Source organism: Hippocampus comes, unplaced genomic scaffold (genome assembly GCF_001891065.2).
Source record: "Hippocampus comes isolate QL1 unplaced genomic scaffold, H_comes_QL1_v1.1 scaffold41, whole genome shotgun sequence".
Lineage (NCBI taxonomy): Eukaryota > Metazoa > Chordata > Actinopteri > Syngnathiformes > Syngnathidae > Hippocampus > Hippocampus comes.
This window is the reverse complement of record NW_017805153.1, coordinates 3,696,580-3,710,425: the sequence shown is the minus strand read 5'-3', so window position 1 is coordinate 3,710,425 and position 13,846 is coordinate 3,696,580. Positions and strand designations below refer to the sequence as shown.

Here is a 13,846-nt window from a genome sequence, read left to right as displayed (position 1 = left end):
GACGCCCGCGACTCCCCCGCCGCTCCGCGGCCGGCGCCGCCGCCACCTATTTAGTTTTCTCCCCGCCGTCCTCCTCCGCTCTCGGTTTTTACTCGGCCCGTGGTGTTCATCAAATAGTTCGCTGAATTTTTTTCGATACATCAATGGATGCTATTTTCTTAACATTACGGTGCGAGCATGCGACTGTAACACAGAAAATGCGGTTTAAACTGTCGTCGGAGATCACGGCCGCCGCCATGATTCAATGTTGTTGACAGACGACAGGGCAAACGACGCACGCGCTCAACGTGAATATCGCGACAGTTTGCACCGATGTAAACCCTCTACACAAAAATGTAGAGGGTTGTTTGAAAAAAATGCCAACCGTAAAGTTTTTTTTTGACGTAGAAATTCTCGGTCAGTCGGGTTACCGGAAACACACTACTTTTTTTTTTCTCCGCCTAATTATTGTACCCTTTTTGGTGGGGGGTAACTACATCACTGAAGTGCCTTGTGTTGCAGGCTACGTTTAAGTGAAACGTGTGGCATACAGTTCGATGTTAAAATATCAGAAACTACAATCTGTTACTCTAAAAAAATTGTTTATTCATTCATTCATTTTCCGATCCGCCTCCTCCTCACAAGGGTCGCGGGGGGTGCTGGAGCCTAGCTGCTGTCTTCAGGCAGTAGGCAGGGGACACCCTGAATCGGTTGCCAGCCAATCGCACGGCACACAAAGACGAACAACTCACACTCATACCTTGGGACAATTTATAGAGTGTTCAATCAGCCTGCCATGCATGTTTTTGGAATGTGGGAGGAAACCGGAGTGCCCAGAGAAAACCCACGCAGGCCTGGGGAGAACATGCAAACTCCACACAGGAAGGCCGGAGCCGGGATACGAACCCACGACCTCTGCACTGTGAGGTCAATGCGCTAACCACTGGACCACCGGGCTGCCCAAACATTTTTTACTTGAGTGTAATTTATGCCACATTCACCAGAAGTTTGTTTTCTGTTTATTGAACAATATTCGGTTAAAATAAAAGACATTTTCATCACAATTGCAACTACACTGAATGGCATGGTTGTGTATCGGTAATTTGTATTAGTGAGTATTCAGTTGTAAGTACTTCTGAAAAAAAAGTGGTATCGGTGCTTACCTCATTATTATGTAAGGTCATGGTGATGTAATTTTTTTGATGTTCATTTTTCTCTGACATTAAGGCCCTCTGTGGACAAGCATAATAACCAAGATGTGGGCTGAGAAGAAAATTAGTTTGACAGACACCTCTGACCCATCCTTATCCTTTTGACCACTTTAGTTTGAAAGGATAACTGTTTTGTTATCTTTGTTTTTATGTTTTGTTCACTAATTGAGATGAGAGTTTATCTTCTGAAAAACAACATTCCTGGCACTCATACAGTACCTGCAATCATTAGCCTGATTTACATCTCCGAATTTTCCAGACTGGCCTGGGCGAACACAGAGACACTGGTTGCACTACAAGCCTGAAGAGGTCCAGTCCTACTCACTGCCCAGGCACAAATGGGCAAACGCCAGGCAGCTTTATGCACTTGGACATCAGGACTCAAGAGAGGCAGGTGGAGATGGCCGTCAGCTTCAGGCCAGCACCAGGACAGAACGTACCACAGATGGAGCGACAACCGCTCCCTTCCTCTCATATCCCTGTCCCCAGAAACAGGTATGGCATCTTCAAAACACTTCCTCCTTGACTTGCTTTTGTTTGGCATTTAGTGCACATGCAAGTGGTACATACAGGATCATTGTCCACTTCGCCTTTGGTAGAAGCAGTTTGAGGAAAAATTGTGAGGTGGTTGGTACTAAGAGACTCAGAACATTTTGCCTGTCATGTACAGTGTGTGCATCATCTTGGATCATCATGTAGAAAAATAAACAACTGAATGCTTCCAACTTGACTACTCACAACTGACACCATTCCACTTACAAAAGCGGGTAGTTGCAGTTTCTTTGGAGTATTATTTCTAGGACTTGGTTTGCCATGATTGCAATTATGCTAAGCAGGTAGCACAAGGGCGCTTCATTGTTCTTATTTTTCAGAACATTCAGCTGGAAATGATGAAAATCAATCTGTGTGCCATTAGCTCAATGTGTTGTTATACCTTAGCTTTGTATGCTGCAGTAGATTCTCCACATTCTCCATTTGTCCCTGTCACCTCTCAAATTAAACGTTGCCTAGAAGTGCAAGGTACGGTATGTGCTTTGTACGTTAACTGTGGTAGATGGTACAAATGTGGCACATGGGATAAATTTGCACTCTCCTGAGCAATCTTAATCATGTTTGTTGATGACATAATTATATCTGGAAGAGCTGCCACCTGCCAGTACTGTTTTTGGTTTAAAAAAAAGTCACTCATCCTCCCTGCTTTACTGGCTGCTTGAAAACTACCACGACGCTGAACAAGGTTTTTGTTGAATTTACTCAATTTTATTTCATCATGTTGTTGCATGAAATACAATCATGAAGTTACAGATACATTTTGTAAGTAGACTACACACCTACTTGAAATAATATTGAGTAAATTAAAAACACTTTTTTTTTTTATTTTTTTTATGGCGTCGCTAAATTGACATGCACCGCATGACTGCACCAATGACAAGCTGCAGATTGGCGCGTTGGCTTGTATGAACGCTGTTTTGCCTCCATGGCGGCAAAGAGGCTTCGCTTCACAGAAGTACCGTTATCGCTCAAGGAGGACAAGGCGTAGCTCACCATCTGACACAGAGAGAGCAGGAAAAGACTGAGAAGCTATGCTAACTGCTAAGCTAATGTGACATCATAGAATAGAGTACCAAAACACCAGAATCAGTGCTTACATGGTGCATTACACCTCTAACAGAAGTCTGGCTGAAACCATGCTCCAGCAAAGAGTAGTCAACTATGAACAGAAAATTAGCCTGTAAATGTACAAGTATTAGAGTGTAGTTAAAACAACAGTTACACAGTAAGTCTGAAAATTGGAAATGAATTATATTACTGCATATGTCAACCAGGTAGAGGAAGTCAAAAGTATATTAGAAATGTATATTAGTATCTTAAACATCGATGCTATCACAAATGTTATTTGTACATGTTTGCACTATTTTTGCACAAACTTTAATTGTAGTTTTGAGATCTGCGCAACAGATGATAAAAATTCAAACATATTCTCAAAATTACATGCTATCTTGGTTTTGGCTTTTTTTTTGTTGTTATTTTTACAGTCAATTCACCCTTGCTAGGAGACCATAAAACCCATTCAGAAATACTTCCACAATTGTGATATACCTGTAGGTTATACCATAACTGTGAAGTGGTTCATTTTATACAGTGAAAGGAATTTTAGGCCATATTGCCGAGCATTTGTGGCTCCTTTACTGTGGCCAGCAGCCACACGCTGAGAAATAACAACCATAGACCCTTGTTCACTTCCATTGTTGTTCCAACTGATGCATTTAGGGCTTATTTTATTGTTTTGAGTTGAGTAGAGCTGAGCCGATACTGTGCAGTGGAAAAGGAGCAACGGTGCTCGCTGGACAAAAAGTGTTTCTTTTTGATTTGAAGGCAAGAACGAAAATGTCTGTTGTCCAGTTCAGGTAAAACTGCTGATACAGTGTATTGCATTTACTGATAAATCTGCCGTTTCTTGACAAGTCCACTTACCACCGCTAACCCCTCAAAGGATGCCGACTGAGCTGCTCATTTTTTGCCTGTTCACAATAATATAAGACACGATGCAAAATGGATTTGTGAGATTAGGACACTTTAGACTTGCTTATCTTGATGTGTTACAAAGCTGACAATAACTGAAGGGTTTTGATATACAGTCCAATATCAGGTTATGAGGGGGCCTGTTTATGAACAATTTGGGTTACACCGAAAATATTCACACAAACATTACCTCAGTTTACTAACTTTTTCAGTATATAAACGGTCTTGGCACGGACGAGCCGGTGGATCTATGCTATGCTTCTTGTGCTGTATAACCATCCTTGGCTCTCCGGAATAACGCATTTCTGTAAACTGAAAAAACGTTGTAACCTTTTGCGGCATGAGGCGGAAAGCCAGTTGCATATGTAAATAGAAGTGACTGAGGGATTGAGGTGTTAGCCTAGAAAAACTCCCAAAATCTTTTTATTTTTGTCAGAAACCACTAACTAAAGTATATATGTTATTTATTGATTTTTACTCTTTTATCAAGAGAGCAAGCGGTTATGTCAGCGCAATCACGTCAAAATAGCCGTCCGCTCATGTTGTCATGCGGTAGAAGTTCCACCTACAAACATTCACCCAATCGCAGATGCGAGAAGCAGCAACATTGTTACGAATGAATGCGGAAGCTTGTCCCATGTCGGCACGTTAAACTTTTGCTGAACAAGTAAACAAAGCACTAAAGAAAATCGTCAGAATGGATCTAAAGAAAAGGAAAACTGCTCAGGAGAGCATTAGAAAGTGCTTGCCATAGATGAGTGGAAAGGTTTTGCAGTGCTTCTACTGGCCATCAACCAATGAATTAGAGAAGAAACCGTATTAATAATAAAAATAAAATCATAATAATAATAAAAACTAAACCACAATCATTTCCCAATACCGTAGCCTCTTCTTAAATGTCAATTTAGTTGACTAACTAATGTCTTAGTTAAAGTCAATTAGCAATAAATACTGTAGTTTTGTGATTTTTGTGTTTCATTTCTTATACCATATCATATAACCGTTGGCTGATGAAAAAGGTAAATATAACTCAGTATAAGGGTTGTAATGAATGAATTTCATGTTCATTTATTTGAATGGGAAACATCACCTCGGTTTATGAATGTCTCGTTACAAACCGGGTCACAGAACGAATCATGAAGTCTGTAACCTGAGCTTCCACTGTCTGTTGGCCTCCAGCTACAGCCACCATTAACGTGGTTTTGCCATGAATGGTGGGGCATGCTGGTCAACCGACCATGTTTGCGGTTGAAGATGGCATTGCTTTAAAATAGGCAAGGTGTGAGCCAATGCTTGAGAAAACCATTGGATAAGTTGGTGAACTATTCAGGAAAGTTTATGGATTGGACCTCTGTGGTCCACGCAAAAGTCTTTTCAGAGCCCGGGGCCCAGGCCTCCCTGTTGACCTTCTCTATTGACAACGCATGCTCACTCCATTTGTCAGACAGGAAAATGAGCCTTGTCGTATGGGGTTGCATTCTGTTTTAGGTTTTACATGGCCTGGCTTCTTGTGGCTGTTGTTTTTCTGGCACATGCATTTCTACGCGGGACATTCTTTATTTTTACCCGGGGCAAAGCTTCCATGCGCTCACAGTTTTGCACAAAACAAGCAGCAAGCGTCCTCAGGGACAAGCCGTGTGCGCTGATAAGTGATTATGTAACCGTAAAACCGACTGGGAGAGGCTGCAGGCTGGGCCTAAGCATGCCTTCCTTTTTTTGCACTACAACTAGTTACTGGCTGTTTTTTGCACTACGACTAGTTACTGGTTGTCTGTCTGTAAAACTGTAAAACAGGAAAACTTCCACAAACAGAAGGAGAACTGTGTAGAGTGACGGCAAGCTGTTTACTCATAAGGCTGAATGGTTTTCTACATGTTAATAAAATGTAACGGCTGTCTTCGAAGCAGATTGCAAATGCAAACTTTGATAGTGGGTGCATTGCACGCTGTTCCTTCCGTCTTCATCCCGAGAACGTCATGTGCCTCTTCGCTCATACGACGCACGTCATTGGGCCGCCTGACAAGTCTAGGCATGTTTTTTGAAGTCTGCTTCTCCGTGCTGATGTGTGTCAGTTTTTTCGCCGGTCCATCCTGGTCTTCATCAGATTCAATGCATTGGGTGAGCGTGGCACTCGTGTCGCAGTAGTGACTAAACAAACACTGCACAGCTGCTCAATGTGGTTGCATAACACGAAATAACGGTGTGGTCATAGTAGTGGGGCTGCTGCTTTTGCGGCTCCATTGACCTGCAGGATGAACCTGAGCCTCAGCTCCCTTTGTTTTTTTGTCTTGGTACCGTCACCACAAAGGTTCACTTTGGAACCTGTCCTTTATTGTACTCGTCACCACTTCGTGTCACTATGATTTTACTTCAAATTGGACTTAACCACACAAATTAACAATTCATTATTTATTCAACTGTGGTGCCTTGCACTACAGGTGACCGGATTTTCAAGTTTTTTCGAGATACGATTTTTCTTTTGTTTTGCTTTGACCTGCGAACAAAGTTTGAGATCTGAGTACTGTATGAGCAATGAACACAACTCAACTCATTTTACAGCAAGCACGAGTTTGGCAGAAAAAAAAGGCTTCAAGATATTCTTAGTCACTCCAAGTTGGGGTTTACTGTCAAACTAAACATGAAATAAATACAATTATTGTGTTGTGTTTTTAAAACAACCCGACAACTTTGCCTTCTGCAAACTTAATGCTAGCACACAATGCAAAATGCCATAGACAGGCAAGCAATTGGCATTGATAGTTTGTGGTATTATAACCCTTTAGGATGTTTGAACACAAACAGTGCATGATGACACAGAATGAGACAATGTAACATTACTCACAGCCATATTTCCTTCTGTACTCGACAAATATTAATGCCGTACTGATGAGCTGAGAGGATTTGTGATGTCTCAAAGACCAGTATATCCATCTGTGAATCTTATTCTGCCCTTAGTGGCAAAGTCACAGCTAATCATCATGATGCACAAGCAGTTTGATTCTTTACACCCTCATCAATTTTGTTATTAGTCTATGTTTTATACAGTAAATATTAGACAGCAATATTTTCCTTTTTGAATAACACTTTGGGGTGGAGGGTGGGGGGGCTCTGTTAATGGTATTTTCATTTATTTTGGGAAAGATTAATTAAGGTACATACAGTATTTTGTGTTGTGATCAAAGTCACAGAACAAATTAATGTTGCATTTCAAGGTACTGCCATAGATTGTTTTCTGACCATTGTGGCAAGTTTGTGTGAATGTGTGTGTGTGTGTGTGTGTGTGTGTGTGTGTGTGTGTGTGTGTGCGCGCGCGTGCGTTCGTGCGTTCGTGCCCATGCTTGGGTGTGACTCATTCCACAGTTGCAGTTTAGGTGATGTAAACAAGACATTTATTTGTTTGTATTAACCAGTAATGTGACCATTGTGCTTAGGGATTCGAGTTATTTGAAGACACTTAAGCATGAAAGCTGGAGTTCACCTTTGGAGTCTTTTAAAAGAGTCCCCCTTAATTCCGCAAAAAAAGCTGCCTTGGCTTTGAGTTTTGTGTCTTTTCAAAGTTTACACCTTGTCATGTCAGGTTGAAAATGCTGTCAAGTAGGTCACTGTTTTTCCGACATGACAAAGCAGAGATCTGCCACAAAAATTAGGAGCAACTTAGGGCTGGGCAATATAACTCAAAGGTATATCACAATATAAATATTTCATATTGGTCGATATCAACATATTAATATGCGGTATATTGATTTTTGTTTTACTTTTGAAAATAAGGACTCGGAAACAAAAGGCTGAATTTATGTACTTTCATTTAACATATACCAGTACAGTAGTACTTAATCGTGAATAAGAAGTCAACACAGCTATAAACGGGGCAAATCAACAGGTCAGGGCGATATGGCAGAAACATGTTCCACAATAAAAGTATTTCATATCAGTCAATATTGAGAATCATAGATTTTGTTGGTATATTGAAAAATATGGTTGAGTGATGAGCGCGTCAACCTCACAGTGCAGAGGTCGTGGGTTTGATCCCGGTACCGGCCTTCCTGTGTGGAGTTTGTATGTTCTCTCCGTGCCTGCGTGGGTTTTCTTCGGGTACTCCGGTTTCCTCCCACATTCCAAAAACATGCATGGCAGGCTAATTGAACACTCTAAATTGTCCCGAGGTGTGCGTGTGAGCGTGGATGGTTGTTCGTCTCTGTGCGCCCTGTGATTGGCTGGCAACCGGTTCAGGGTGTCCCCCGCCTACTGCCCGAAGACAGCTGGGAGAGGCTCCAGCATGCCCCATGACCCTAGTGAGGATATAGCAGATCAGAAAAGTGATGGATGGATGGATTTAAAAAATATTAACTGTTTTTGTGTACATTTTAATCTAGTGTTATGGTCGAAATTGCTTCTACACCAGTGCATTGTAAATACTTTTCCATTCGATGCTACCCCAAAGCAGTAACGTTGATGATTACGTTCACCTTCATTAAATGTTCGATCAATTCAAGTGTAATGAACTAAGACTGTCTTGCAATGCATGCATTAGCAGTGACCAATCGTTTTAGGACTGTTTTATCGTTTTAGCGACTCATTATTGCAACAGTCCATTCTTAATTTACTTGCCCCGAGGCCAAGGATCGGACATGGCTGACAATGGCGCTATAGCACGTTAAAGACTTGGAACGTCTCTATTTACACACCACGTACCCATTCGAAGGTATTTAATCGGGTTAGTGTGCAAGAGTCGTACTGAGTCGACTGGTCATTTGTTCGAACAAAGTTATGCGACATTCTTCTTCGTTGGTTTGATTGCTTCTTCTTCCTTGGTTGAGTGGCGGCTTCTTTCTTGGTTTAACTCAGGGGTGTCAAACGTACGGCCCGCGGGCCGAATCCGGCCCGCAAAGGACTTTAATCCGGCCCGCGAGATGATTATGTAAAGCAGTGGTGTCAAACAAACGGTCCGCGGGCCGTTCAATCAGGCCCCACAGGATAATTTAAAAGTGAAGAAAATGCATAAAAGACACAGAATAAATATTTTGGGGTGCAATTCATTGAGTATCCGCTAGGGGACACTGTTTTGATCAGAGAAGAAGACAACAGCAGCCTCAGTCCATCACTGAGACAGACCCATGACAGCAGACGCTATCAATAGCACTCTCACATTTACACATTTAATAGCACGCTCCTTAGTTTGTAAGGTGTAGGCAGGGATTACATTTAGATTTTATATGCACGTGTAAATGGTTTAAAACTTCCTTTCTTTATAAATCTCGTTTAATCTTAAAGTGCATTACTATATTTTTCAAAACCAATTACTTGTTAAAGTTTGTACAATCAGTGGGATCAGTTGCAATGCATATATGTGAATGATAAAAGTAAATTGCACATTCGTCAAAGGAAATGTAAGGTGCTTCATGAAATGTTTTGTAAAAGATATGTTCATTTAATTTCAACATTTTCCTAATGTTCTTGTGCTTCTTTATACCAAAACAAAGGAAAGACATGTTGTTTTGGTTATTTATAGCAAAGTATGGTATCATTTTAATGGTCCGGCCCACTTGACATCTACCCAGGCCGTATGTGGCCCACCATGCGAAATGAGTTTGACACCCCTGGTTTAACTGCTTCTTCATGTTTGGAGGTGGCTCCGTGCTGCCTACTACACGCCCAACACCGGAGTGGGGGTTTGCTTTCTGATTGTTTTTCGATAGAATATTTTCTCAACGGAATTTTATATTGATATCAATCACGTTTCAATCGTGAAACATATTGATTTTGAATTATTGCCCGGCTCTTGAGCAACCAATATTGTCATTCATTAATCATGCTTATGACTTACAACACAATCGAATCGACAGTATTGTAGCAACTAACGATGATTTTAATGATTGTTTAACATCAACTATTTAGTTGATTAATCGACAAATGAGATTAAATTTTTTTTTTAATTTCAATACCTTTATTTAAAAAAAAAGAGGACAATATTTCACATTGACAGTACAGAAATTTCACAAACAAATTCATTTTGATTCAGTTCCTGGTTTGGTCCAATTTAAAAAGAATATAGCTGGCCGCCCTTGCTCTTTAGACATGCCACTAGATAACTGTCACATGTGTAAAAGTTGGACTAGACCGCACAATGAAATAGCCACATAGAATCGAGCTTCCCCAAATGGAATGCGGCTACTTCTATGAAATAAGTCCACCAAATGAGATTCTACTTCTGATGTGAAAGATTCAGTGCCAGATGGTCTTTCGGTGCCACAAAATGCATGTTGAAGAACGAGTAAAGCAGGAAGTGCGGTAGACAGCACTATGTCTGCCATGGTGTACGCTCGCTTCACATGCATGGACAATGCTCTAATTATGAAGGTCAGAGTGCTGCTTTGGTCTGGCGTCTCAGTGTCTTAATTTACGAGTTCGGACTCCGCTCGCATTATGGACATAGCGCCCACCACAGCGCGGCCGGCGCCGGGAGTGGCGGAAGGTTTGAGAGAAAGCAGATCCTCCCTCGGGCAGCAAAACTGATCTCCCACTTGCTGCTCGTGAAAAATACTCGGCATGGCGTTTGTTTTAATGTCACCTGTGCGGCGTATCCCTTCTCTAACTGTAAATGCCTCCTCTTCGCTGAAATGTTCACTGCGCACGGCCACGCCTGCCTGTTCTTGAGCAGTTGTGCATACCGGGGCTCAACAAAACCTGTGAAAGTACACTTTTTGTACAAATTATGGAATAACATGGCATTCCTTGGACCAATATCAGATATGTACACGGCAGCCCAACCAGTAACACTCCTATCCAAAACTTGAAATCATAACAAGTTACACGATGTAGGTGTGTTACAAATCATTTCAAATCACTTATACAGTATATCAAAATAGAACAAACATATTGACTAGAGATTTGTGAGACAAATCAAATCTGCCCCTGTTTTTTTTAAACTTTTACTTTAAGCATAATTAATTAAGTCTCTATACAAACTGTATTAATATGGTCCCACATTGTCCACTCATAAATAATGGAAAACAGGCTTTTTTTTACCATCATGTACAAAATAATGACCTATTACTGCAAGTCACCGTGCTGATGTCCAAGCACTATTTTTCAGTTCTATTCAGTGATATCATTACTGTACGTTTTTAAAAAGTACAATGTTGGGGAGTATTATTTTTCCTCATAAAAATACACATTAGAACATTTTTTTGTTGTTTTTGCAGTGAAGGCTGGAACTGATTAATGGCATTGCTTTGAGTTAAGCGTGTAGTCATGGAAATAATTAAACTTGTATCTCAAGGCCTCACTGTATGCGTATAACGGTGAAAGGGAAAACTTGCACATTTGCATACTGTTGTACGATTTTCTGAAACTTTGCATTGAATTTGAGCACAAACGCAGCGACATAAATGAGAGACGGCTGTTTCACTCCCATCTGTCTTGTCACCCGTGTCCCTGAGTCTTCCCCCATTCTGTCTGTGTTAAGCTTTCTGTCACTCACCGTAATGCACAGTCTGCTATTCCTGTCAATACTCATCAGTGTGATATCCCGCACGCTGATAAAGGAACAAAGCACAGTTTTCTGTGGACAAAAAAAAAAAAAATGACCCAGGCGAAATGGAGTAGGGAGCGGCCAGTTTGTATTCTTTTTTGTGTTTGTCTTATCTGTCTTTACCCAGGTACACTGTCACTCACCCCTGTGCCGCTGACTTGGCATAAAGACCAATACAGAGCAAGCAACTGCAGTGAGGAGTGTAGGGGCAAGTGAAATAGGCATCTCTGGCTTCAACATAATGACAGTGTAAGGCTTAGACATAGGCCAGAAAGAATCACCATAAGGGTTTTGAGCCAGACTGGCAGGCTGGAGCTTGACAAGCCTCAACAACAAGCCCTCCCCCACCCCACACCCTCCCAACCTCCCCTTCGTTTGACAACCCCACTGCCGCCACTCTTCTCCCAAAGGAGATATTACTGCCTGTTGCTTAAGGTCAGAGTCAGAGGAACAGCTACCCACCCCCACACTTGCCTGGGCTGTCTAACCCACACCCAGCGACATGCTTTTTGAGCAGAGCAGCCTATAATAGCTGCTTTCTTTTTTATATTGTATTTACTTGTATTGTATTTTTCTCTTTAGGCACAAATTATATTTCGAAATAGGGATCTGTGAATTAATTTCATCGGGCTTTTCTGTCTCTTGCCCGGGGTCATAAGGGGTTAAAGCTTGCATCGACACAGCAACGGGTGAAAGGTCATCCTTCATGAGCAGAGTCATGCGGGAGGTGAGGGTCAAACGGGGAAGCAAGTAGGACATGTCCAGCCGGTCGCCCTCATAGTATGTGTCCCGTGCCGCACCAGCAAACAATAACGGTCGAGGTGCAAAGACTTATTAAGTAATCTTCATGTAATCGATTATCAAATTAATTGCCAACTATTTTCATCATCAGCTAATGAGTTACATCCACTGTTTAGCTTACAGTTGTCCAAATTATTTTTTTAGCCTCTCAGTGGTACATTCTGCGGTGTCTGTAGTCTGTAGACTGATTATGACTACTTTGGGAAGACTATTTGAGTTTAATGACCATAAGACATTTTCAAATATCACATTTTACTTTGGAAAACAGTTTTTTGCCTGTTTCTGGCATTTTATGATGGACCAAACCAGTGACTGGATCATTATAAATTTGTGGAAAAAAAATAGTCTATGAGAAAATTAATGGTTATTTGCAGCCGTGTTATGAATATCTGTAAGTGACATATAAATGAACCCGAAGTGGCTTCAGAAGTGCATAGCAAGCTGTTTAAAAAAAAAAGTGAATACATCACTCCCTCTTGTGTGATATTGCTCGAATATTTGGTTAATTTTTAAACAACAACAAATAAATAAATAACCATAGTTCATACACGAAATGAAACGAATGCAAAATACTTGCCTAAATTGTGGCGGTGTACTGTGTGTTTACTGTCTGTGCATTTGTATGACTTTTTGATCGGTGTTTCCCAACTTTTTTTGAGCCACAGCATTTTAGAAAGAAAAATCTCACGGCACACCAGCTAAAAAGAAAAAAAAAATCACCAAAAGTAAATCCTGCAAACACCTACTTTCTCACAAATTGACTTAGTCAAAGAGAGGGATCAACAGTTCACTCAAGTGTCTCAACTTTCTGTCAGCTCATCAGTACGACGGTAATATGTCATTCTGCGCAGAGGATGAAGATTGTATGAATATTAATGTGAGTACCATATTTTCCACACTAAAAGGCGCACTGGATTATGAGGCGCATCTTCAATGAATGGCCTATTTTGTCATTTTTTTTCATATATTGGACGCACCGCACTATAAGACGCAATCTACAATGCATCCACTAGATGGAGCTACGCTCAAGGAAATGGCACTCGAGTGAAGCGCGCCTCAGCAGTCCACAGTCCGCTGCTCTCTGCTGTGCGCGCGTGAGCGCGAGCACGTACGCACATGGTTCAACCAATCAGCGCCGACGCAACCCACGTCACAGATCAAAGAAGCTTTGAACAAACGACAAGAGCGAAGCTTGACAACAGCTAAGCTTAGCTGTTGAGTGGTGTTGCTACAGAATGATCAGATGTCAGTAAAACTTATTTAATAAAGCAACGACACAGTTCACTTAACCAACAGCAAGTTATAACATTGACTCGTTAACATTGAACTCTCTTGCCGCTGCTCTATTTCCGTGTTCAACTGCGTAACCCGATCACCTTAAGTTTGAACTCTGCGTTTTAAGCATGTCTCTAGCAAGGACCCATTTTGGGGTCGACATATTACCGTAATAACCATACATGAGGCACATCGGATTTTAAGGCGCGCTGTGAGCTTTTAAGAAAACGGAAGGCTTTTAGGTGCGCCTTTTAGTGTGGAAAATACGGTACTGTTATATTGTCGACGTGTTGAAGCACTTTTGTGTTCAATCCATTGGGTAAAGCGTTAAAGCAGGGGTCCCCAACCGCCGGTCCGCGGACCGGGACCGGGCCCCCGGGCATTTGGTACCTGGCCGCACAGAAAGAACTTCGTTTTATTTATTTCGGAATACGAAAAATGTTTTATTGTGAAAAACTACCGGATTCTCCGTTACATCCGTCTGTGTTACGCTTGACACACGTCAAGCCACGATTCTCCTTCACGT

At 41.5% G+C, this 13,846-nt stretch overlaps 1 protein-coding gene across 1 annotated transcript in view; it reads left to right on the top strand.

Annotated features, from left to right (window-relative positions):
- Positions 1–13,846, top strand: part of slc2a4rg (SLC2A4 regulator) — a 62,211-nt gene that overhangs the window by 7,399 nt on the left and 40,966 nt on the right. Inside the window, exon 2 of the mRNA XM_019868442.1 lies at positions 1,450–1,685. Coding sequence (XP_019724001.1) covers positions 1,450–1,685 — 236 coding nt within the window. The remainder of the gene's footprint in view (positions 1–1,449; positions 1,686–13,846) is intronic.